This window comes from Gastrolobium bilobum, unplaced genomic scaffold (assembly GCF_033153095.1).
Source record: "Gastrolobium bilobum isolate Gb01-03AN ecotype WA unplaced genomic scaffold, APGP_CSIRO_Gbil_v1 utg11336, whole genome shotgun sequence".
Lineage (NCBI taxonomy): Eukaryota > Viridiplantae > Streptophyta > Magnoliopsida > Fabales > Fabaceae > Gastrolobium > Gastrolobium bilobum.
The window spans coordinates 55,531-82,155 of NW_026898076.1; the positions used below are offsets into that span (position 1 = coordinate 55,531).

General features: G+C 38.0%; 4 protein-coding genes and 1 non-coding gene across 11 annotated transcripts; all 5 read left to right on the forward strand.

Annotated features, from left to right (window-relative positions):
• Positions 1 to 1,323: 1,323 nt before the first annotated feature.
• Positions 1,324 to 4,665, forward strand: LOC133312659 (calcium-dependent mitochondrial ATP-magnesium/phosphate carrier protein 3). 6 transcript variants are annotated; one of them, XM_061513900.1, is made up of 6 exons: positions 1,324 to 1,475; positions 1,680 to 1,893; positions 2,058 to 2,256; positions 3,023 to 3,805; positions 3,938 to 4,028; positions 4,185 to 4,665. In XM_061513900.1, the coding sequence occupies exons 2-6, from the start codon at positions 1,831 to 1,833 to the stop codon at positions 4,375 to 4,377; spliced, it is 1,329 nt and encodes a 442-aa protein (XP_061369884.1). In that variant the 5' UTR covers positions 1,324 to 1,475; positions 1,680 to 1,830; the 3' UTR covers positions 4,378 to 4,665. The 6 variants fall into 6 exon arrangements, with proteins under 6 accessions (XP_061369884.1, XP_061369882.1, XP_061369881.1 ...); XM_061513902.1 differs by having other exon boundaries at positions 1,455 to 1,475; positions 1,787 to 1,893; XM_061513901.1 differs by lacking the exon at positions 1,324 to 1,475 and having other exon boundaries at positions 1,507 to 1,692; positions 1,787 to 1,893.
• Positions 4,666 to 7,810: 3,145 nt separating this feature from the next.
• Positions 7,811 to 7,892, forward strand: TRNAS-AGA (transfer RNA serine (anticodon AGA)). The gene has a single exon. It is a non-coding gene; the product is annotated as a tRNA-Ser (tRNA).
• Positions 7,893 to 7,957: 65 nt separating this feature from the next.
• LOC133312666 (pentatricopeptide repeat-containing protein At5g61800) lies at positions 7,958 to 9,928 on the forward strand. Its single transcript, XM_061513908.1, has one exon. It carries the CDS (start codon positions 8,025 to 8,027, stop codon positions 9,510 to 9,512), a length of 1,488 nt encoding a protein of 495 aa, XP_061369892.1. The 5' UTR covers positions 7,958 to 8,024; the 3' UTR covers positions 9,513 to 9,928.
• A 133-nt stretch (positions 9,929 to 10,061) lies between these two features.
• LOC133312667 (uncharacterized) lies at positions 10,062 to 11,098 on the forward strand. Its single transcript, XM_061513909.1, has 2 exons — positions 10,062 to 10,222; positions 10,344 to 11,098. The coding sequence occupies exons 1-2, from the start codon at positions 10,205 to 10,207 to the stop codon at positions 10,839 to 10,841; spliced, it is 516 nt and encodes a 171-aa protein (XP_061369893.1). The 5' UTR covers positions 10,062 to 10,204; the 3' UTR covers positions 10,842 to 11,098.
• Positions 11,099 to 22,622: 11,524 nt separating this feature from the next.
• Positions 22,623 to 26,625, forward strand: LOC133312652 (calnexin homolog). 2 transcript variants are annotated; one of them, XM_061513887.1, is made up of 7 exons: positions 22,623 to 22,805; positions 22,948 to 23,017; positions 24,370 to 25,496; positions 25,673 to 25,744; positions 25,840 to 25,963; positions 26,016 to 26,020; positions 26,051 to 26,625. In XM_061513887.1, the coding sequence occupies exons 1-7, from the start codon at positions 22,716 to 22,718 to the stop codon at positions 26,177 to 26,179; spliced, it is 1,617 nt and encodes a 538-aa protein (XP_061369871.1). In that variant the 5' UTR covers positions 22,623 to 22,715; the 3' UTR covers positions 26,180 to 26,625. The 2 variants fall into 2 exon arrangements, with proteins under 2 accessions (XP_061369871.1, XP_061369870.1); XM_061513886.1 differs by lacking the exon at positions 26,016 to 26,020 and having other exon boundaries at positions 25,840 to 25,956; positions 26,051 to 26,620.

Sequence of the window (26,625 nt, forward strand, 5' to 3'; positions counted from 1 at the left end):
TTCCATTAGTTATATATCAACATTCAAACAAAAATACTTGCATGCATCAAAAACCCCAAGTTCCACGAGGTAAATGCATTAAAAGGGGATCACGAGCCGAAATATGGTTAGAGCCCTTATGTGTCTTGAACTTATACTGAATGAAGTTAATATCAATCTCGTAGCCTTTTCTGATTTTTTTGATAGTCACCAATTAAAAGGAAATATTTTTTTAATTTTTGTTATAGATATTGCAACCGTTGAAGCAACTATTGGTCTGACTATTGTTTCTTCAATTTATCGAAACAAAAAATCAACCCATATCAATCAATCGAATTTGTTGAATAAATAGTATTAACAAATTTCATTCTAACCAAATAATCCACGGCTGTCAATATATCTTGTGGTAACAAAAATGTATTATTCTGAGGTATATCAAGATTTAGCCTTCAGTTCATATTTCGTCGACTAATCCTTCCCAGTTCACATATTTGTTGAATTTTTTTTTTTTTTTTTTTTTTTGTAATTCCTTACATAAAGATTGAGAATATATTGGAAGATCTTCCACACTACCGTCTTTGAGAAGGGTTTAAAACCTTAATCCCAGGACCAGCTCCAAATCGGACTAATCGCGAAGCGACGAACCGTTTAAAATATCTCTAAAAAAATGTGATTTTGAAATAAATAAAAAGATGACTATGTAATTGGAAAAAATCTAGTTTACTACCAATGTATGTACAACAAACCAATAAGAGCATGTCATGTCACCTGCTTTTATACTTGAGAGAAAAAAAGAAAGTCACTTTTGTATTTATACCATGTATTACTTCTGGTAATACATGGTATAATACTAATATTACACCCACTGATACATGTTATTGACTATCAAGTGGGAGAGACCGTAATTTCCTCTATTTAAAATGAGAAACACTATTCTTATGCAACATAAAAGTAGTTTTATCTTCAATAGATACATTAAAAATCGTGACACTTTTTTTTTCTTTTTTTTAAATGACGGGCCCACATGTGTCATTAGAAATTTTCTTTTATCCAATATGAGATTAGATTAACCCATTTAAAAAATGGGTTTATTTTTTCTAATGTCATATGAGATATCATCTCTCATGTCATAGATATAATAAGTGGCGGGGTCCACCACTTATTAAAAAAAAAACAAAAAGAACAGCACAATTTTTGATGTCTCATGACATGAAAAAACTATCTACTATTACATGAAAAAATGATTTCCATTAAAAAATAAATAAAATGAATGATACAGGAGAAACCAAATAGCTGGTGAGGAATATCCAATTAGATGCCCCTTTTCTCTCAATATGGATCGCATTGCCTCTGAATTGCTCTCATTTGGTTTCTACCATAATTCCGCAGCACACGCGACATAATGCATTGCTTTATTTAATATAATATTAATTGATTGATATTGATGCATGAGTTGAAACCGTCCCTGCCAATTACACGTTCTTTATCAATTTCAGGTACCTTCTTCTTCCTCTTCCTCTTCTTTTACATCGCACCGTACTGTTCTTAGTCCAATCAGCTTCTGATTACTCTTTTGTTTTTGTTTTCTTTTCCTTCTCTCCTTTGACCGTAACTTCAATTCAATAGCAATTTTTCTTTCAAGTTGCTCTTTTATGACTTTGAGATTTTGACCCTTCAAACTTCAAAAAATTGCTGTTCAGATCTGAACCCAAAGTTAGCATCTTTCGGTTCTTCACAATTCAAATGCTTCATTGGGTCTCCCCCTCCCGCAAAATTCTGTTGCTAATTCGTGACTTTGAAATTCTAGGCACAAAAGCATGTCTGGGGCAAGCCAAGCCATAGACATGGAGCATGCGGGGTTTTCAAAAGCGAAATCCACGGCGGCTCAGGCCGCCGATCACGGCGGAAACCCTGGTAAGAAAACGGGTTCGGTTTCGATGGATCATGTGCTTCTGGCTTTGCGTGAGACGAAAGAAGAGAGGGATCTTCGTATTCGGAGCCTTTTCAATTTCTTCGATGCTGCCAACAATGGTTACTTGGATTATGCTCATATTGAGACTGGGTTATCTGCACTGCAGATACCTCCTGAGTACAAGTATGCAAAGGATCTCTTGAAGGTGTGTGATGCTGACAGGGATGGTAGAATTGATTACCATGACTTCAGGAGATACATGGATGACAAGGAACTTGAACTTTACCGCATCTTTCAAGCTATTGACGTTGAACACAATGGCTGCATTCTCCCTGAAGAGCTCTGGGATGCACTTGTCAAGGCTGGTACTCCTTTACCCCCTTCTCATGCCACTCACTTGTTAATTTTGCTGTTTCATGGCTTATGGCTTGTATTTATTGCATGCGGTTTATTTATTTGGTGTACTTTATTATTTTATTTTATTTTTGGCGAGTGGTGCACTTTATTTATTTATTTTGTGATTATTGCTATTTGCTAACTATCCCTTTCATCCTTCTATTCTTAGTACTTTATAGTGGTAAAAATATCTTGTTTGGCTGTTGCTTACCATTTCCCCTTTCCATGAGTGGCCCAAGACATGTTGACATTTGATGTTACTCCTTAGACTTGCATTGCCTATGGTTAAGTCTCTAACAGAAAATTTGTCATGAGAAACTTACAGGGTAAGCTTATTTGTAGATTCTGTAAATGTGATGAGAAGTTTTTTTTTTTTTTTTAAATAAAAAAATAGTTCATTCGTAGCCATAGTCGCAATAATTATGTTTGAAAAAGAGTTGAGAGACTGCAGAGGTTTTATATTTGTTCATAACACTGGTGAACCCTTGTGAACATGTGTCTCTTTTGAGTATGCACTCCTTTGTTTCTTATAGATTTTTTCTTTTTAAAAAATTTGGGAATAATTCTATGGATCTGCATGATGCTTGGGATATAAGAAACCTCGTTCAACTTTAATCTTTGATGGTGGATTCTATTGTATGTTTGTTACTTCTTTACTTGCTTACTTTTTTGCATGCGATAATCAGCTCAGTCCTTTATAATTTATTATAAGCTTATTCAGCTTCTTTGCTGCAGGGATTGAAATTAATGAAGAGGAGCTTGCTCGCTTTGTGGAGCATGTCGATAAGGATAATAATGGAATTATCACTTTTGAAGAATGGAGAGATTTTCTTCTACTTTATCCTCACGAAGCAACTATTGAAAATATATATCAGCATTGGGAGAGGGTGTGCCTTGTAGACATTGGAGAACAAGCTGTAATTCCTGAAGGCATCAGCAAGCATGTGCACAGGAGCAGATATTTTATTGCAGGGGGGATAGCAGGAGCTGCTTCTCGCACAGCAACTGCTCCTCTTGATCGTCTAAAGGTGGTCTTACAAGTTCAGACTGGACGTGCTTCTATTATGCCAGCAGTGATGAAGATATGGAAACAAGATGGTTTACTAGGGTTTTTCCGAGGTAATGGATTGAATGTTGTGAAGGTAGCACCGGAAAGTGCCATCAAGTTTTATGCCTATGAAATGCTGAAAAATGTAATAGGAGATGGTCAAGGGAACAAGTCAGATATTGGTACTGCAGGAAGACTTTTTGCAGGTGGTATGGCTGGTGCAATTGCACAGATTTCTATCTATCCATTGGATCTTGTCAAAACTAGGTTGCAGACTTGTGCTTCTGAAGGTGGAAGGGGTCCTAAGCTGGGCACACTTACAAAGGATATATGGGTCCACGAGGGACCTCGGGCTTTTTACAGAGGGCTTGTTCCATCTCTTCTTGGTATGATTCCTTATGCAGGCATTGATCTCACTGCTTATGACACCTTGAAAGATATATCCAAGAGATATATTCTAAATGACAACGGTATGATATTACTGCAACCACACTGTCTGTTGAACTTACTGATTTTATTTTATTCTAACAGCTTTGACTTTTCATTGATAAATTGGCACTTCTAAAACTTAAAATCTTTTTATTCTTTTTTCTCCTTCATAGAACCTGGTCCTTTAGTACAACTCGGATGTGGGACAATTTCAGGAGCTCTTGGAGCTACATGTGTCTATCCGTTGCAGGTTATTCGGACAAGGTATAATGTTGTGTCAGTAATGTCATTTCTCTGCTCTCCTTCCCCCTAAAGAAAATATGGAGTTGTGGGTTGTATCAGTTTTGTTCTTCTGATCTAATTTTATAATTGATATTTTATGTCTGCTCCTTGCTGACATTACATTATCATGCTTCTTAGACTGCAAGCACAACCTTCCAACGCTTCTGGTGCTTACAAGGGAATGTCTGATGTATTTTGGAAAACTCTTAAGGATGAAAACTTGAGAGGTTTCTACAAGGGCCTCGTTCCAAATCTCCTCAAAGTTGTGCCAGCTGCAAGCATTACTTATATGGTTTATGAAAGTATGAAGAAGAATCTAGATCTTGATTAGAGAGGAGTTGTAGTTATTGCCCTAGAAAATTGAGCTAATTCAAATATTATAGGAAGTCTTGAATTGTTGATGGTGACGAAAAAGAAAAGAGATTACCAATCTTGTAGGAACTCTTACAAATAGTCATTCTTTTGAGAGGATATCTTAAAACACGATTTTGTAGTCAGAAAGTTTTTCCCCATGCTTATCTGAACTAATGTTGAGAAATTAGGGTTGTATTCTAGATATACCAAGGTAATAGGTATTATCCTTTTCGATATGTATTTTGTCCACTATTTCTTATAGTCAAAAGGCCAAGATAGGTAATTCTGTTTCTTCTCTACTTTCATGTTATTAGAAATACCTAACATACAGATTTACATATGGATTTTCGTGAGTGAGTAAAATTGATGGATGGCATCCTTCTGATGTTTAGGAAACCACGATAAATAGAATCATTTTCTGCATGATGGCAAAATGAATTCTTATTGACCTGTGAAGATTCGGCTGTTAACATTTCTTTCTATTGAATGTACTCTCTACTCTAGATGCAAGTGCAAGGAACATTTGTTGACAACGAAATGCAGATTATTAACGTAACGTACTTGGGTTCGGTACAGAGAATTGCTAATAGTTTAGACCTTGCACTCCGATAGTTTGGAATTCCTTTCTAGTGAATGAAGTAATAGCTGTCACTCTTATTGGTTTTTTGTCTACTCTAGTATTGCACAGGCAAAAAAAAACACACTACGATGTGAATTTCAACAGTCTCTACTCACTATGATGTTCATACCTCAATTTTTTGTCACTGCCCTGTGCCGTGTTTGGGCAGAAAAATCCGTGAAGACACATCTAAGTTTCTTTTCAGACTTATAAGAGCGGGGAAAGGAATGACTCTCTCTTGAATATCTTTTCAGAAATGAATAATCACCTTTTATGCAATATCGAAATACATTTTGAACTTTCCAATCTCACAATCGAATATCTACCCCTTCGTTGGCTTTTAGTTTGTGGAGGAAGCATTCAGTGCGCACTGCAAAATGGATTCATTTCTGTTTTTGACATCACCGTGTATTAATATCATGGAGTTAGGATGCTCATAACTCTAACTTACATCATAAAGCTTCTTATATGATATACACCATTATCGTTCATGACTTCCTGTTACTAGCCTGGCAAACTAGAAAGTAGAAACGTTCTTCGAAGTATCTTCCTGCTGGTACTTCTACGTGGAAATTGCATTTTTACTGTTTGCATCTACGAAAAACGAACATGTCACATCACACAAATACGAATAATCATAGACTATGAACAGAAGATGTACCTAAAATTCGACAGCATATAGTAAAAATTGACAATATTAGGATTTACTTATTGCATGCCAACAAACAGTTTACTACTTTATTCGTGGCTTCCAACAAAAACAGAGGCAAAAATTACAATTACAATTTCTCAAATCACTCACAACATAGAGAAAGGGTGGAAAGAGAAACATAACAATAAATGAACCCCATAGCAATAAACACAAAACATTTATTGAAGATGAAACTGCAGACTGTGTCTGGCATAGCCAGCTGAATCACCAGTACAGGTGCAGCTTCATGAATTGAACCTGGAAGAAAGGCTTTGCCTTCCCTAAGCCTCTATGAATTGCCTTTTCATACTACTCTCTTCAAAAGGAGAGTAGCATAATGTTCAAAAACTGAACTTATTCATTCTCATTCTCCTCATTCTCTTCTTTCTCCATATCTTGTAGATTAGATTGCACTGAGAATGAAGGACAACGGGTAGTTTCTTCTTTCCCTTACATTAAAGCATATATATCCACTTGAAAGGCATAGATACGTGTAGGGATACCTTCAATTTCTAACATGATAGGGGATTGGAAAAGCAGACAAAAGAGAACAGATAAGCATAGACAGAAAAGAAAAGAATAACATTTCATTATTCAAAAGGTCCCACAAAAGTATTCTATTATGGACAAATGCTTTTCTTATTATTGTTCTTCTGCTTTAGACAATTTCTAACAATATTCTATAGGATAGAGGCATAGAGACTCGTCACTCCATGTTGAGAAGACCGACAAGAAACGGATTGAAAAACAGGTTAAAAGAAGTGAAGAAATGATATAATAATGAAAAGTTGGTTAAAGTTGTTATAGCAACAAAACAGCCATGTGTAAAGAGAGAAGAGAATAGTAGATAAGCACTTAAATTATATAAATGGGGCACAATGGGTTGGCACCGTTCAATTCGTACCAATGGGATTGCTAATTGTGGAAGTGGAAGTGGGTGTAGTATATGTGCCAAAATCCCAAAGGCACTAATTATTTAGTGGGATTGCTAAATGCGGAAGTGGGTGTAGTATAATTAAAGAGAAGCCAAAAGTCAATTTTTTTTTTTTGTTTTCATGAGGGAAGCTTCTTCATAGAATAGCATAAGGATTAACTGATGTTGTTCAATTTAACTGTCTGGGAATCTCACTTCCTTTCCTTACTGAGAGGAATAGCAATTATTGGAACTCCCCATATATAAAATAATTCACCTTAGGGGGTTGGTTCTTTATACGGTAATCCTAGGCCTTTCGTCACTTACCTTGCAAATCAGGCTTACTCTCTTGGTGATATCTTCTGCACTTTCTCCTTTTCAATTTTAACAACAGTTTGGTTGAAACGAAACCCGACAAAAGAATTAAATAAACGTGCTATCTTCTCCTTCTTCTGTAATGGCAATGAGGCTTTATTTGGTACAGATTGGGGATCAAGTTTAAACTTGAAGACCCTTACATAAATTATACAAGCCCGCATATTCTTGGCCTACTCTAATGACTCATCGACATGCTATCTCTCGTGGGCAATGCATAACTTTTTTTCGAGCCAATTATTAATTATTGGTAATTTAATTGATGTTGGGACTCAGTACTTTATTCAAAGTCCACATATCCTATTAAATAATGATAGTTTAGTCGACGCATGGAAGCTGAGCAAGTGGAGCACAGAATTGCTGCGAAGGATATATGCATTTATCCAAAAAGAAAAAGAAAAAGTCCTACACATCCTCGATGCCGTAAATATGCTCAAGGTCATTGAATCATGCTTGATCTAACAAGTAACAGTGACATTGATTGTATATAATGTGTAATCCCATGACCATGAACTATATGTTAAAAAAGAAAAGAGACGAGAGAAGTAAAAGGGAAAAAAAAATAAAGTAAATGATAATTGCTGTAAACTGCATGGAAGTAATGTTTCCTTTCACCCATAAACATAATTTTTTTCTTGTCTTGAGTAAGAAGATACCCTAGGAGAAAATGATAAAAATTGCAAAATTATAATTATAATTTTTATGTAGTTATGTTATGTACACATAATATTATTTAGAAAATAAATAATACTAATAATGAATTTAAAATAAAGAAACATGAAGTTAATTTGTAAGAAGAAAATAGCAACAAGGTGGACGTGCCGGAGTGGTTATCGGGCATGACTAGAAATCATGTGGGCTCTGCCCGCGCAGGTTCGAATCCTGCCGTTCACGTTTTTTTTTTCTTAGATTTAATAACTTCTCATGACCTGGTTCATTTTGCTCTGTTCTTTGTCAATAACAATTATGACACGGGATGAGTAACGAGTTCCCAGCACAAATTCACCTTGAAAACCCCATTGCTTAATGCGTATGAGTACCTTGCATGTGATAAAGCAATGCAAATCCATCACACAACTCCACCAGGTTCATGCTCACACCATCACCACCGGTCTCTTACCCCTCCATACACTCCCAATATTGAGCAGCATCCTCTCCACCCTCACTTCCCTACTCACTCCCCCAAACAACAACAACCGTTGTTCCAATTTAATGACCTATGCACTCTCCATCTTCCATTCCATTCCAAACCCAACAACTTTCTCCTTCAACACCCTCATCAGATTCCACACTCTCCTCTCTTCACCTCTCCCTGCCCTCCAACTCTTTGCCTCTCTCCGCCGTCTCTCTCTTCCCCCTGACTTCCACACCTTCCCCTTTGTCCTCAAAGCCTGTGCCCAACTCCGTGCCCTTTCTCTTGCTCAGTCTCTTCACTCTCAAGCTTTCAAGTTCGGGTTTTTGGCTGATTTGTTCGTGCTCAACTCGCTAATACGCGTCTACTCCATCCACGACCGTGTTGGTGATGCCCACAAGCTGTTCTGCGGAAGTTTTAATAAAGATGTTGTCTCTTACAATGCCATGATTGATGGGTTTGTCAAAACTCGCCAGATTGGTCGTGCACGTGAACTGTTCGACGAAATGGCTGTGCGAGATTCCGTGTCTTGGGGCACCATGATTGCTGGTTATAGCCACGCGAAATTGTGCAGTGAAGCCATTGAACTATTCAATGAGATGATTGGTTTGGAGCTTCGGCCAGATAATATTGCGCTGGTGTCAGTTCTTTCAGCTTGTGCTCAGCTTGGGGAATTAGAACAGGGTAGCATCGTCCATGATTACATTACAAGGAATGAGATTCGAGTTGATTCGTTTTTGGCCACTGGGTTGGTGGACTTGTATGCCAAGTGTGGGTGTGTTGAGACTGCGAGGGATATATTTGAGTCATGCACAGATAAATATGTGTTTACGTGGAATGCTATGCTTGTTGGCCTTGCAATTCATGGGAAAGGTTCAATTTTGCTGGACTACTTCTCTAGAATGATTGCAGAGGGAATTCAGCCTGATGGGGTGAGCTTCTTAGGTGTGTTGGTGGGGTGTAGCCATGCGGGTCTAGTTCATGAAGCCCGAAAGCTTTTCAATGACATGGAAACTCTATATGGGGTTCCTCGAGAGCACAAGCATTATGGGTGCATGGCTGATATGTTGGGCAGGGCTGGGTTGATTGAAGAAGCCATGGAGATGATAAAAGGGATGCCAAGTGGGGGTGATGTGTTCACGTGGGGTGGGTTGCTTGGTGGATGTAGGATACATGGGAACGTTGAGATTGCAAAGAAAGCAGCCCAGCAAGTGATGGACATAAAGCCTGAAGACGGTGGGGTTTATTCCGTCATGGCTAATATTTATGCACACACGGAACAGTGGGATGATTTAATCAAGATTAGGAGATCATTGAGCGCCAACAAGAGGGCCAAGAAGATTACTGGCTTTAGTTTGATTAGACTGAATGACATTAACTAGATGCCAAGATGATAATCTCCTTCCTCACTCATGGTGTTCTAGGCAGCTGCAATCAACTTGAACCTTCTGACTTCGAAGGCTATGACTGCCAACTTAATCGGGAGGGAAAGGATAAGGTGTAAAGATTAATTGGATACTAGGAATAAATTTAGTTGTGATTGGTTGTTATTTTATTAATTTATTGATAATAAATTGTGAATGATTATTTGTCATTAGATCTTTACATATTAAGTTTTCAGCTTTCCAACCAGCTCGAGAGCTGTGGGGCCACCAAAGACAATCTTTTGGTCCATGGTGATGCATCACAAGAAATCTATCACTGATTTTAGTCTACTACATTAGAATAACACAATTTATTAATTTCATAGTTCAGATTATAAACAGTGCGTGGCACTTCCGGAGGCTTCTATGGTTATCATGTCAATTCTGTAGAGTGACACGTGTCCCATGGCTTCCACATTCTGCTACGTGGCTCCGGAACCTTCTTTCTCTACTGAGACTTACTTCGCTTTCTGTACAAACTTGGAGGGCTTATCCATCAAATTATATAAGCATGGTACTAGAAAATCTGTGACAGAAAACTGCAGCAAGCAACGGACTGCTTTCTGGTTTTGCAGACTTTAACTACAACTACTTCTACTACTCTCCAGATACTCCTTTTTCGATTCTTCGCTCTAATTCGGTTTGCAATCATGGCTTTGAGGCCTACGGTACTGTTTTCTTCTCTTATGTTTTCCATGAATTTTCCTTTGTATGTAGGGCTAATGCATTTATAAGGTGTTATATGGCTTTAATGATCACCTCCTTATGCTCGTTCAATATGTGGTGCAGATGGGTCGTTGTATAGAACTGTTAAGAAACGGGCTTCAAAGAGAAGGTAAGGCTGCATACACAACTTCAACTGTGCCAAAGATGAAAGCATATGCTCCTGCCACTGATTATGGGTATGTTCACAACCAACACCAACAGCGTGGTAAATCATCCAAGTCCGCAAAAGGGGACTTCGTGCCTGTGTACGTGGCCATTGGGATGATAGCCTTGTCCACAGGTCTAGGCCTCCACACTGCATGGCAGCACCTGAGAAATTCCCCAACTGTGCGAGTGAAGAAGCAAAGGAGGGAGACTCTGCCAGAAGTAGTGGAGCCAGAGCACGTGGTGGAGGAGGCTGACAGGTTCATGAAGAAGTCGTTCTTCAGAAAAGTGGCACACGTTCAGGAGCGTAGCTATCCTGATCAGCACCAAATCCCTGATCCTACTCGCAAAGATGCCTATGCCTATCGCCCTCGTGTTGAGACTCTCAAGTCTGTTGGGGTTGATCCCTTGAATTAGTCAAGTTTTCTTTTTTGGTTTTATCTTTTCTTATGTTTCTGAGAAAAAATAAATAAAAAGGTGAGGTTGTAAATAGAAACTCAACGAGTAGTCTCTATCATGTGGCTTGTTGCTTTTTATATTTAGTTTCCTGCTAAACTACACTGCCTAAGAACTTCCCAGGTGTAGAATATTGTGTAAAACTCTCATGTATATAACTGAGATATTGTGTGTATATATGCATAAGCATGACTAATGCAAAAATATGGATTTTATTAGAGTGGCTGTGCAATAATCTAATTAATCCTGCTCCCCTGCAATACATTGTGTACGATTCTTGGTATACTAAAAATAGTGGAATATCTATTGGTCTCTGATAGGGTAGAGTAGTTGTTAGAATAGTTTCTTTTTAGTTTTTTTAAATAGAGATATTGTAATTTACCTATTATTCAATATACACAATTATTATTTAATCTTAATTTGTTTCCGCTAAATTATAAACCGTGTTCTTTTCTATTTTGCTGTGCGTTCTTCTGACAAGTTTATTGTCAGTCGTGTGTCCATCTGAAGGGTTTTTTTGGTTCTGTCCACTCTCAACAACCACCATTTGTCATTGTTTAGACCATTGGAGTATTGTTCTGATGTCGTCTTCAACTGGAAAGCTTACAATTAGAGCTCTTTTTTTTCGGCGATCAAGTCTGTGGAAGATCCATCACTAGAGGAGTATTCACTCGCCCTCTCCTTGCGCATGGTGCTTCACTGATGCTTGTGCATTGTTCCGGCGTCTTGTTTCGATCGTTCCTGGAGGGAGTAGCTTGGTTTTTCCTCCTCTTTCCAAATCTGGGCTTGGCTCTTTGTGGGTCTCACTGGCTATTGTTTGCCTTCAGTTACGGCTTTGTCTTTAATGGCAGCAGCGTCCCCTGATCTCTTGGAGCTTAACTCTCCTCTTCCTTTTGCCAAAACTTCTTCAGGAATTATTTCTACTAATGTGGGGTCTATTACTTATTCCAAACTGAAGAGTTCTGATAATTACAAAAATTGGGCTACCTCTGTTCGTGTCAGGCTCCTATTCAAGATTTTGGCAACGATGTCAAATGATCAAGCTTGCAACCCAATACGCCGAGCTCAGATAAAAAAAAATTAATCAATAGCAAATGAAGCGGGGCTTAAAAGTAAAAAGCCACGATGAACTAAGTCGAGCTCAGACGAAAAAGCCATCCCAAAGAAACGGGGCTCAGATAAAAAACCCATGACAAACGTCGTTAGGCTCAAAATTAAATAGGCAAACACACCTCGGAAGGAAGCAATCTCAAAATCAAAGTAACGGGCTAACGGCAATAAAAGCCTTGCTAATTTTAGCGCGAAAGAATCAAACTCCGCAAATAGGACAAAAAGAAAGGGAAATTCAAACTACCAGATCAAAAAAGGATCGAGAACTATCCTGATAATATCAATTACAAATTTAAAAGGAGCTCAGAGGCCCCTAAATTAGCAAAAAGTAAAGTGTAAATCAGCATTCTGACACACAAATACTTTTCCAAAATCTTGGACTTAGACCGATTTCAGAACTCGAAAAAGGCCAGAAGTCAAACACCTCAGCCAACCCAAACAAGGCAGCACAGAAGCACAAATAAAACGATCTACAAAAAACCAACTAATCCAGATCCAGACCTTGGCTAAGAAGGTCGAGTCAAGTGGCAAGTAACCCGACACTTGGGACTAAATCCTGGCCACGTATACAGATAAGAAGTCACCCGCCAAGTAAGGGCGCACTGGGCGGCCCAAGAAACCCAGCCAGGAGCCGGCACGACTCTATAAAGTCTTCAAATAAAAAAGATACAGGCATAATCGAAGTATGAAAACATTATAGCCTGAAAGCCCGGACTTCCAGACTGTCGGACTGTGGGGCAAGTATAAGAAGGCGACCATCAAAATAGTACGACGAAAAGCGACAAAGTTGAAATCTCGGCAAGGGGGTCATAGAGTAAGATCAGCCAGCCCGAGCTGGACCTCGGCCAAAAAGGACAAGAGAGGAATACTAGAGAAGCATATTCAGTACTCGACTCACGAAACCCGACACCAAAATTCAAAGGCCGAGATAAAATTTAGGTCATGAAGCACAAAAAGAAAATCCCTCGGTGTAGATCAAGGAGCACTCGAAATGCAAAATTTGGAATTTGTCTTAACGGGATTACAGGGATTCTAGCCAAGTCTCAACAGGCAAGTAGATTTTGATGTTAATCCAAGACCTCGGCCAATAAACTGAGTCTATTTGTGGAAGGCCCACAATTCTGAACTATAAGTCCAAGCACCAAAAATGCCCTTGTAAGGGTACAAAGAAGAGAGTCGAGGTGTGAAAAGTCGTGCTCAAAGTTAAAAAGGCAAAAAAATTGTCTCCATAAACCTAAAGATTGGGAAAAGAAGCCAAAGTCGAAATGGAAAGCACAATGGCAGGTTAGGCCGAGATGTTAAATACGACATCCTCAAGATGCCAAACTGACTCTGTAAGAAGTCGCACCGTTAATTAATTAATTATGTGAAATTAGGAAATAATTTCATAATTTACCCTAATAATTATCATGAGGCTTAAATAAATGTAGTAAGTGATTAAGAATGTTGAAAGTCGCTTTTCTGACGAAAAATGCAGATATCGGTTCTGCTAGTCGGTATAAATGCGTATCGATAAAGTATCCCAAAAAATTATAATAAGTGCATGAATATTACTAGAATAATATATAGGACTTGTAAAACGAGTTTCAAGTTAAAATAATGAGAACTAGTGCCAGAATCTGATACTGGCTATGGAAAGCGCGTACCGGAAAGGTGCTGCGAAAAATAAAATAAAAATATGATAAATCCTAGAAAAATGAGTAGGTTCAGATTCCAAAGTTTGGGATTGAAATGCTAAGCGTAGCAATTAGCGCTAATACTGTGTGCTTAAGGCTTAAAACACTATAAATACATTAGTTAGCCCAAAATCCTAGGCCATAACATATTTCATACGTGCTTGGGCGGTTAAAGTGCAGTCCTGCACTGTTCCATTGCCATCTTCCCTTGTTCTTGACCAAAACGCAACCTTGTGACCATTTCTTGGTTGTTTCTTCATCCTAAACACTTGTGTGAGTGAGGGATACCGTTGTGAGGGTGAGACGTAGCCTTTCTCTAGATGTCCAGTTGCAGTGTGTTGAGTTGAGGGGCTGGCCTTTGTTGTTTGGGTTGTGGGAGCTTGGTGTTGGCATTTTGTTGCTTCAAGAAGCAACCTTTGGAGAGAAAGGACATTGTGTGTGCACCATTTTCGTGTCCTTGGGTGTGCTGGACTTTGGGAGCCTCAATTGAGCTCTAAGAGCACCTTGTGCTTCTGTTTGAAGCTTAGGTAAGTTGTACCAACCATGATAATGAGTTTTAATGCTTAAAAATAGAACCTTTATGCGTGTTATGATCTAAAGTTGATAACTTGGGATTGGGTAATGTAAAACACACCTTAAATCGCATGTTTAAGCTTCTGTATGCATGAAATGAACCATCTTAGAGAAGGATATCTCGCGAAATGTAGAACTCCATTCTGTCGCGAAATATCCGGATATGAATATCCGGATATAGATATCCGAATATGATATCCGGATATTGATATCGGATATGGGGATCTGAATATCCGGATATTGGTAGAGAGATATTCAGATATTGATATCCGGATATGCCCCCGACAAATATCGGGATATTCTGGAAATTTCGGAACAGTGATGGTACTGTTCATACAGAATGTCATTTTGGGTTTGTGGACCCATGATTGACTTATGTGGACTTCTGTAATAATTAAACTAAGTCAAAATCAAGGGATTAAGGGCTTATGGCTTTGCGAAGAGCCTAAAGACATGAAACGTAAGAAATGCGTTGTCTTTATGTCAAAGGTTTGTTGAGTATGTATATTGATATATTTATCGGTCCAAAACAGATTGTGATTGTGCTGTGTGTGGACCTTGAGCTTGGTTGGATTCTTGGTTTGGATAGCTAGCTTGAAAGATAAGCTTTCGTGTCCTCGGATTAGTCTGTTGTTTGTTCCACCGACCTCCATGGGAGGGTGGTTTATATGCATGGTATGCTTTTATGAAAGATGAAATATGCATTGATATATGCCTGAGATGTATTAAATTAATTGTTGAGTACTTGCACAATCAGACAACGACTCTGGTGTGTAAGACATGTAGTGTATGAAAATGATGTTGTCATTTACACGATCAGACAGCGACTCTGGTGTGTAAGACATAAGACTGCGACTCTTATGTTTAGATGGGTCGCAGACGTGCATAATCCCTATCCTGTTCCCTGGCCAGTCGAACCACATTTACATACATCACATGATTAATAAGTTGTAGTATTTAGCTCGTCGAGCAAGAGATTATACTGTCATGATATAAATGCCTTAGCATGAACATGCATTGAAATTACTATTTTTGAACTTATATTATACCTGTAAGTGAGCTTGGGGTGGAAGAGTCCTTGAGGACCACTTGTCTTACTGAGATTTCTTTTTAGAGATCTCACCCCACGTTTGGGCACACATTTCAGGTTCAGGTAACGCTGGGGTTGAGACCTCGGGCGGCAGGAAGCCGGAGCTTAGTTGATTGATGTTTACCTGCTTATGCTGATTGTAACACCCCGTATATATCTGGTAATGTTATCATACTATCGTATTAAGCAGCGCTTAATTAAAAATGCGGAATATTTTTTTCTTTTCAATTATGATGTCATTATCATTACCAACTTGCTTATTAATCAATTAATAAAACATCGCCTGTATGTAATTGCAATAAAACAGCTATCTGAATATACCTCATAACATATATATAATAAAAGTGTGGCTCTAGTCACGGAACTACAACAACGTAGACCGGACCATCTAACAGTTTATACAACTCCAAATCAAAAGCACTAACATAAAAGTGTCATGGACAATCCTCATGCTCACTCAAATAAGGCAACACGCCCAACATCAGTCTCAAAACTAACATAAACATAAATAGCGAAAAACATAAACAGCATCCATATTCAGTCATGGCAGCAAACATCATAATATCATCAACTAAGCTCTGGCCTCCTGCCGCCAGAGGCATCAGTCACCAAACTACCGGAACCTGAAATAAGCATTCCCCAAACGTGGGTGAAATCTCTAAACAAGAAATCTCAGTAAGGCAAGGGGTCCTCAAGGATCTTCCACCCCAAGCTCACTTACATGAGCAATATAAGTTTAAAAGCCGATATCATCATCAGTTCTAAAATAGTGCAATGCAGCAGATAATCATGTCATGTGTGTCAATTCTATTCTACTGGCCAGAGAAATGCAGGATTTACATACGCCAAATACCCACACTAGTGCAAGACGCTACTTGCATTCACCCCGGATCACCATATCGTATAACGCTACATACTCAGGTTTACCGTCAAGATGAAACAACACATGCATATTAAAAGCCATTACACATAAAGCTCAACAGCATTTCAAATATTCAAAGCATGTAACACAGCATGCATACAACCATACCCCCATGGGACATGGTGGAACCACAACATGGCTAAACCGAGGACACGAAAGCTTACCTTGCAAGCTAACTCCCAAAGCCAAGAGTCCACAGCTCAAAGTCCAAACACAGCAGATTCACAATCTGTTAAGGACCAATACTATATCAATAATAATGCAACACAAGCATATAAATTAAAGACAACGTCTTTCCTTACGTTTTACGTCTTAAGGCTCCATACCAAGCCATAACTCCTTAATCACAACGATTCTGACTTAAATCATTAATTACAGAAGTTCAACTTCATCAATCTAGGGTCCACAAACCCCCAATAGCCTACTGTAACACAACACAGCTATTGTTCTACGAAATCCCAGACAGATATTCCTCGGGACCATATCCGGATAAGCAATATCCGGATATCTAACTGGACATATCCGGATATGCAATATCCAGATATCCAGAATCCCTTATCCGGATATCTAATATCTGGATACTCAAAACTCATATCCGGATATCACATATCCGGATATTCCTCGGGCACATATCCAGATATTTCACGACAGAATGCAGAAAATGCATTTCGTGAAGATATCCTTCCAAGGTTCCATTTTTACCGATTTTAAACACCTAATCATGCATTTCTAGGCGTGTTCAACATTACCCAACAACAAGTTATCATCTTTTAGCCATTAGATGCATCAAGGTACCATTTTTTAGCCTTAAAACTCAAGTTAAAGGTTGGTACAACATACCAAGGCTCAAAACTCATAAGTAAAGGCTCTTGGAGCTCCACACTCTGCCTCTCCAAGTCTGACTTGAAGGGTACACGAAAATGCTACCAAAGCTTGGCCCTTTCCACACAAAGGAAGCTCCTTGGAGCTTCACAAGCCAAGAACAAGACTCTCACCATCTCAACTCAAGAGGACAGCCCCTCCAACACTCACAAACAGCAATCCCAACACAGAACAGGGTCAACAACACAGCCCCAAAGCTACTCTCACCCACACCAAGTGTTTAGGAGAAGGATTTGTGAAGGAAGTTGCGTCAAAGCTCAAGAAATGGAAGAGGAACACAATGGAACAGTACTCAGCAGTTGACCAGCCCCAAGACTCCCGTAGAGAATGTGTTATGGCCTAGGGTTTTGTGCTAACAAGCCTATATATAGCCACTTAACATTTAAACGCACAGTATTAACTTTAATTGCTACGCTTAGCATTTTAATCCCAAACTTTGGAATCTGAAACTACACATTTTTCCAAGAATTATCATATTTTTCTTATAATTTTCTGAGCACCTTTCCGGTACGCGCTTTTCCAAGCCAGTACCGGTTTGTAGCACCAGTTCTCATTATTTGGACTTGAAACTCGTTTTACAAGTCCTACATATCATTCTAGTAATTATTATGCACTTATATTAATTTTCCGGGATACTTTTTCGGCACGCATTTATACCGACTAGCAGAACCGGTATCTGCACTTTTCTTCCGAAAAGCGACTTTCAGCATTATTACTCACTTACTATAATTATTTAGGGCTGGCAATATGGGCCAGCCCGCCCCGGCCCGCCACTAGCCCGCCCAAAATGGGTTGGCCCGTCCCGGCCCGTTTTGACAAAATGGGTTGAATTGAGTAACCCGGTCCATTTTATGAGTGGGCTGGCGGGCTACGGGCCAGCCCGCCTTAAGTAAAAAAAATATAAAAATAAAATACAAAAAAATAAATTCTGCATAAAATCACATAAAAAATTCTGCATGAAAGCATACAAAAATCTGCATAAAATCCTAATATGCTTATGAAACCAAGAAGATCAGTGTTTAATAATCTGCATATAAATATGCATCTTTCAATCCAAAAATAATAATAAAAAAATAAAATCATATCAGGATAAAATAGAGTAACAAAACAAGTAACAAAGTGTTGTATGAGCAGTCCACAACAATTCAAAAAAGCCACTTGCATGCAGAGAAATCTAAGATACGGAGCTACATAACAATTGGGTAACCTAAAAAAAAAGGACTTGGCAGGCTGACCCATATGGGCTGGCGGGTTTGGCGGGCTGGTGGGTTGAAAAACTCAACCCAGCCCGCCCCATTTGGCAGGCGGGGCGGGCTCAGCCCATTTTGTCGGCCCTATAATTATTAAAGCCTCATAATAATTATTAGGGTCAATTATGGAATCATTTCCTATTTTCTCATAATTTATTAATTAAATTCCTTAATTAACGGTGCGGGTTCTTACACTGATTATGCTTGGATGCTGGATTATGTCTGTTGCTATTATGCTATTAGCTCCATATTATGATAATGTTGTTACTGTTGAGCTGTGACTTTGTTGGGCCTTGTTGCTTTATTTGGTGAGCATGGGGATTGTCCATGCCTTATTGATTGACTATGCCTTAGTTAGAACCGAGTTGTATTAATGTATCAGGATTATGATCCGAGCTACGTGTTGTAGTTCCGTGATTTAGATACACACCGTCATTCTATATTATGAGGTTTCCCAGTTAGATGTTGAATTGCAATTTACATATAAGCAATGGTTTGAAAATGAATTAAGTAATTCAACTTGGTAATGTTAATGACGTCATAATTGAAAATAAAAAAAATACTCCGCATTTTAATTAAGCGCAACTTAATACGATGATATGATAACATTACCGGATATATACGGGGTGTTACAGACTCCACGTAAGAAATTGGAAAATAAATCGTCAAGATCTTGGATAAGAAGTCGGGGGTCCAACCAACGAAGGCCCGCGATGACACATGCCGACCAAACAAAATACTATACAAACACTATACAAGGCCATCAAGACAAATACTATATTCCATGACATATCAAGTCTGGTTTAGACAACTTTATAAAAGATGTATTTTATGAGGGCCAGATAATCTATACCAAATCTCGGTTGGCCAACCTGCGGAGTCACACGGGATCAGACCGCTCCAAGATGCCCTGAAGCAGCGGGGCAGCTAGCAACACTGTAAGCAACCCAACCTTTGGACCAAGTTCAGAAGCTTGGCTATAGCCTCGAGCTCCAAAGGCCCTAAAGCAGCTACGACAACAGTGAACTGCAAAGAGCTATGTACAGACTATTACTTTTTCAGTAAAAGGTGAATTATTCAAGAATATTTTGCGTACACTTTGATATCGGCAAATCGATTCAGGTTCAGACTTAAGACCCCTGAATAGAAATTAGGGCAGTTAGTGAAGACCCATGATTGAACGTGTCGGTCCTAGTTTGTTCGAGCTACAAACCCAACACCTAAGAGCACCTCATAAATGCGATATCATTGGCTCGAAAAGCGCTAAAGCCAAGGCATTACCATTCGGACGTGGATAATAAATGGGATAAGGGACAAAAGGCAACATGCTGAGCCTAAATCTTTAAAGCTCCCTGGAAAGCAGTACAAGATAGAGTCTCAGTAAAACAAGCTAAATTCACAAAAGATAAAGCCTCGACAACACGGGGTGAGCTAAAGCAACTTTAACAAAAAGAATGGCAAGATGCATCATAAAAGCATGATAGAAATTGAAATGGCCATGTCAAAGAAAATAAAGGCCAGGAACAAACTCGACAACGTATTTCACTACACAAAAGGGGGCTTAAGCCCCCACAAAAAAATGCATGTAGAGCGACTCAAGAACGCCACAAATATGTCAAATAAGGATGGACCTAGAAGCGTCCGAGATGCAAGAAAACTATTACAGCCCGCCAACCTGAACACTCAGATTATCGGACTGGGAGCAACTATTTTGGACCTATTCTATGGGCTCATATCTTAACAATATAACAGCCAATGATAGATTAAAGTGATATTATCCCAACAGTAAGTTAAGGATAATCACCATCATCCTATCCCAAATAATCACACTCCTATCAGGACTCTACACCTACAGGTAACCTCTTATATAAATAAAGGGTTAAACCTCTCAGGTACACACTTTAGACTTATTTTACTTTATTGCCATAATTGTGCACACACACCCACGCCTTGGCTATACGCATGTTGTTAGTGTGCAGTGATTTGTACATTGGCTATATGCGCGTATGATATCCCACTCTCATAGATATCTCTGAGCGAATAGATTTGTCACCTATACGGTGAATATTCACGGTCCACCTGAACCGAACAAAATTTAAATTATACAATTATTATTAGTAAGAAAAATTAATCAAGTCAACCCTCTGACATGAACATACTCAAGGATTTATGTAAAGTTAATTGACATTTTTGTCTAAATATAGTGTTATTTATTGGCCCATGGGCCTGAAATACAAACCTTGACAAATCTTTTTTTTTTAGTATAAATCTTGACAAATCTTTACATATTACATAATATAAAAAGATTGGAAAAGATTTTTTTCAATAAATATATTTAAAAAAATATAAAAACATCATTATTATTAACTTATTTTAAAATATTATAATTTTAATCTATCAAAATTTAAGAATATATTTAGTCTTATTTATTCGCTTTCGAAACAATATTAATTTAGAGGGTTTCTAAGTAAATACTATATATATATATATATATATATATATATATATATATATATATATGACTTGATGTTTGTCCTTTTAAAAATTATATAATTGTGTTTTTCTAAATGAGAGAAAGAGACATACGGTGAAGATCATAGGAGAAAATGTGTATTTTTTTAATTTTAATTTTAATTAAAAAAATACTAATTTTAACTAAAATGGCTAGACTTTTTAACCCTTTTGCCCTTCATTAATTACAAAAAGACGTATAATCGATTAACCCGTGGGGCTTAATCGATTACACAGTCAAAATAGGCATAATACATTGATCACATGATTTAGTCGATTACAAATTTATTGCTTCATCAATTAAACAATGTCAGAAATCCTATATTAACATGTTTCGGTCTTATTTCACTTATACATTTTTTTTCACCAAAATCTCTTTATTTTCGTCTCTAATCCAGCTCATCAAGAGGCTATTTATCCAACCATCTCTAAAGCTTTAATCTTGTGAAATCATTATCATTGTACTTACATATTCCTTTTTTGTTGGAAAAATCTGAACCCAAACCTCGAAAATTCGAACCTGGTCCCAATTACATGTGAAAGATGAGCTCAAGTTTAAACACGTATGTTATAGTGATCTACCACGATAAGAGGCATTTTGAAGGTCCCGATGGTATTCAATGTGAAGGAAAAACGAAATGATGAAAATCAAATGCGACATTACATACAACGAGCTCAAGGGAGGAATTCACCAAAAATTGGGACATGATAAACAGAAGTAACACATGATGATTTATCAAACAACAAACATAATCAAAACAAAACAAAAACGAAAAATAGAAATCAAATTCAAACCCAAAATAATATATGAAACCTAAACCCTAGACTACATACATAACCCTAAACCTAAACTAAATAGCCATCAAACCGAAGAATCAGATCAAAACACACAATCCAATCGAACCAAACAATAATGAGAAAAACTAGGGTTCGTAATAAAAAAATGAAGAAAATAATGGTGTAAACTGATAACTACATGCCAAAACATGAGAGGAATGAGAGATTAATGTTGTTCTGTGAACTCACCACACGATTAGAGGAAGAATTTGGGCAAAATCACAAATGGAGGCTTAGGGTTTGCTCTTAATCGATTGAGTCTCGTGGTTTAATTGATTAGATAGAGACAGATTGGTAAAATATTTTGAGTGAAGGAAAAAATGGTTAGTTTTATTTAATGAAGGACAAACGGGTCAAAAAGCCAAAATGGCCATCCTTTTAAAAGGATAATTATTTTTCAGAGATAGATATATATATATATATATATATATATATATATATATATATATATATATTCATACTAAAAAAAGAAGGGAAATACTATTCTTATGTCATATGTGATAAAATTATCTCTTACACACTGTTCGATAACTGTGTCACCTTTTTCTTTTTTCTTTTTTCTTTTTTTCAGATGGTGGAACCCACAAATTTATTTCTATGACATGAGATAACTTAATTCCTTTAACATGAGATTAATAAAACCAAAAAAGAACCTGATGAAAGTACTAAAAAGGAAAAAAACCTGAAAAGATATTAATTATTATTTTACATGGTTTGATTTTTAAATGGAGCAGGACAGGGGAGTGATGCAAAAGGAAGACGTGGCAAGATATTATTGGACAGTATCACGTGGCACATAAAACCATTGGTTGAAACAGCTCGAAGGAAGTGTGACGGAGATCTATAAAATAGAACCTAACCGCCTTTGAACAAGAGTGGGATTTAGTTACTATTTAGAACTCGAATTAACAACACTTAGATCTTAAAATTGGAAAGTTTTTCGAGGTTAGGGTTTCACCGTGAGAGTGACGGAAACAGTGTAATATGGGAGAGCGAAAGCGAATCCCTCTGGGGATTTTTGTGGTGTTCCTCTTCATTTCTAGCTCTTATGCTTCCGACGATGCCGATGACGCGGTAATAATTCATCTTCTCTTTTTTATTCATTTCCGTTTTTGTTTGTGTGTGTGTGTGTGTGTGTGTGTTTTGGATAATTGGATCCGATCCATGTTTTTGTGACGCTGTAATTGACGAATTGTTGTATGTGGATGTGGTTTAGATCTTCTACGAGTCATTTGACGATACTTTTGAAGGCCGTTGGGTTGTGTCCCAGAAGGATGAATACAACGGTAACTACGACAAACTCTGTTGTTTCTTTTGGAGGCTGTTTGATTGCATATTATTTACCGTGTGATGAAAACTGTGTTGTTTTAATTAACTTTTTTTATAAGTTAACGTTGTTCTTCCATTGGTTCCTTGATATTGTTAATTTTTAAAGCGAATTTTCTTACGTACTTCATGTCAGTTTTTTATCAGTCTATCCACTCTCTGGCGTAGTGGATGAATGTCACTCAACTTATTCACAAATAACTCTGAAATCCAAATCTATTGAAATTTTCCCTGTAGTAGTAGAAGGACTTGTATTGAAAATCTATTACTAAATCCAGAAAAGAAAAATACAATGAATATATTTGCTAGATACATGATTGGATGGAATTGAATAATAATCTCACTAAAATTTATGATTCTAGACGAGCAGAACCAATCCTGGAAAGTATAGTGGCAGGGGTTGTCTTAGTCCTCGTAGTAGGAGCAATAATAAAAATAATATGGCGTAATTACATTTTCTTCCCTGACATTAATGCTTATAACAAATAAAACTCTTCTTTTTTGGGAAATTACACTTACCTCCCGTATTTCCTTGTGACATTAGAAGTACTTAAAAGAAGCAAATAGCAAATGTTTTTTGTATTCTCAATGAAATGAATACTTTATTTTTCATTTAATACTTTTTACTGTTGCTTAAGCTAAGGGCTCTGTTAGCAAATCTCTAATTATAATTATATTGATAGTAATAAAGAGATTGCATTAGCAAATGCTGAGGATCTCTTGTGTATTAAAGAATGAACCTCACTGGCAAAGACTGTTACTTCGTTTTACACGGTGTAAGTTAACCCTCTCAATTTTAATAGCACTTGCATCTAATTAAATAAATTGTTAGATGCAAGTAGATCAACGGTGAAGATTTGACTGAGTTATTACTCCTTGCGGATGTAATGGCCGTCATTGACTGAGTTTTTGTGTTGACTATCAAAATAAGAGTCAACTGCATACATCATATTGTGGCAGTCGCAGTCCAACCATATTATATAGGAATGGATAAATCATGAAAATTGACACGTTGCTAGTACTTTTATTAGGCAAACTATCTTTTCCTTATATTTTAGTTTTGGATTTCTTTCCCCGTTCATGCTTCAGTTCATTAGTTCCTGTGGTAGTGAGGTGCATATTTGAAGCAGTTGGATGAAGTAGATTAATATTTTGTTTTTGATTTGTTTACCTGGTATGATGAAAACACAGAGGTTTGAACCTTGCACACCTTTTGCAAATTATCTAAATTCCACTCCAATCATAGTGGCTTCATACATAGTATGTTCTTGCTGAATTTGATATAATATGTGATCTTTTGTTTGGGTTCTAGGTGTCTGGAAGCATGCCAAGAGTGAGGGGCATGATGATTATGGGCTTCTTGTCAGTGAGAAAGCAAGGAAATATGCTATAGTAAAGGAACTTGATGAGTCTGTGAGTCTTAAGGATGAAACGGTTGTTCTTCAGTTTGAGACTCGCCTTCAGGATGGCCTTGAATGTGGTGGTGCATATATAAAATATCTTCGACCACAGGAGGCTGGATGGAAACCCAAGGAATTTGACAACGATTCTCCATATTCTATCATGTTTGGTCCTGACAAGTGCGGGGCCACAAACAAGGTGCACTTCATTTTCAAGCATAAGAATCCCAAGAGTGGGAAGTATGTTGAACACCATCTGAAGACTCCCCCATCTGTCCCGTCTGACAAACTATCTCACGTGTACACTGCTATTTTGAAGCCTGACAATGAGTTGCAAATATTGATTGATGGGGAACAGAAGAAAAAGGCAAATTTCTTATCTTCTGAGGATTTCGAGCCTCCTCTTATCCCTCCCAAGACAATTCCAGATCCCGATGATAAGAAACCTGAGGACTGGGATGAGAGAGCGAAAATTCCAGACCCCACTGCAGTAAAGCCAGATGACTGGGACGAGGATGCACCCCTGGAAATTGTTGATGAAGAAGCTGAGAAACCTGAAGGATGGTTAGATGATGAGCCTGAGGAGATAGATGATCCAGATGCAACCAAACCAGAGGATTGGGATGATGAGGAGGATGGCGAATGGGAAGCCCCAAAGATTGATAACCCGAAGTGTGAATCAGCTCCTGGTTGTGGTGAGTGGAAGAAGCCAATGAAGAAGAATCCAGCTTATAAGGGGAAATGGCATGCCCCCCTTATTGAAAACCCCGATTATAAGGGTATATGGAAGCCTCAGGATATTCCAAATCCTGACTACTTTGAACTTGAAAAACCTGATTTTGAGCCTATCGCTGCTATTGGTATTGAGATTTGGACAATGCAAGATGGCATATTGTTTGACAATATTTTGATAGCTAAAGATGATAAGGTTGCAGCGTCCTATCGGGAGACTACATGGAAGCCCAAGTTTACCATTGAGAAGGAGAAACAGAAGGAAGAAGATTTGGACACTGGATCAAGTGGTCTTGCAGGCCTCCAGGTAATGTCATTTTGCAGTTTCCTCTCTCTCTCTCTCTCTCTCTCTCTCTCACACACACACACACTTCTCCGCCTTTTAACTCTCCCACTTTCTTCTTCTGCCTTATTTTTACTTTCCGGATTTCCTCCTCCCCTACTCCTCTTTCTTATGCGTGATTTTTCGTTTTGACCTTGCAGAAGAAGGTATTTGACCTGTTATACAAGGTCGCGGACATTCCCTTCCTGAGTGACTACAAGCTTAAAATAAATGTAAGTAGCTAAACAAATGTCTCTTCTTTCTAAACCTTGGTACCCGTAATGTTACACTTGTTGCAATATGACTTGAATTCCATCCTTCTCTGCAGGATCTCATTGAAAAGGGTGAAAAGCAACCAAATCTCACCATTGGAGTCCTTGTAGCCGTTGTGGTTATCTTCTTGACATTTTTCTTCAGGATCATATTTGGTGGGAAGAAGAAGCCGGTGAGTAGTGAAACTCATTTATCTTTTTATATTTCTTTGTCTGGGGCTTTGTTTTGGAGTTCATGTTCATCTCTGGACCATGTCTCTTGTGCAGGCAAGGGTGGAGAAGACAAACACAGAACCGAAAGAAACTTCCACTAACCAAGGCGAAGAGAAGGAAGAAAACAAAGAGAAGGAGGAATCATCTTCCGCTCCACGTCGGAGGGTAAAACGAGACACTTGAAATTGATTGAAGATTGACAGGGGCGGCCGATTAAGATCAACACCACATATAAATTTTGAGCTTTAGTTGACATTAGGTCAATTTCCATAGCACTTTGTTTTCATTTTTCTCCTTCACCTTTTGAAAGATGATATGCATAAGGAGTGTAAATCAGATATTCCGTGTCGTGCTGGTCAATTTGGAGACTTGAGTATTTTAAGCTAATTGAGGTTGTACAATTATTTTTCTAATAAAGTAGCACAGGAGTCAATTCACCAAGCAACATACCCATGCTTAAATTTGAACCCCGATTTAAGTATATGCGTCAATCGATATAATGAAATTAAATGAATAGGTGGCCGTCCTCATTTGATCTTTAGTGCATGAAACTTTAGTGCTATGTATGATGTAAATCATAGGTTTACGCTATGTATGAATCTTTAGTGCAGTTGGTGCATCCTTCGCCC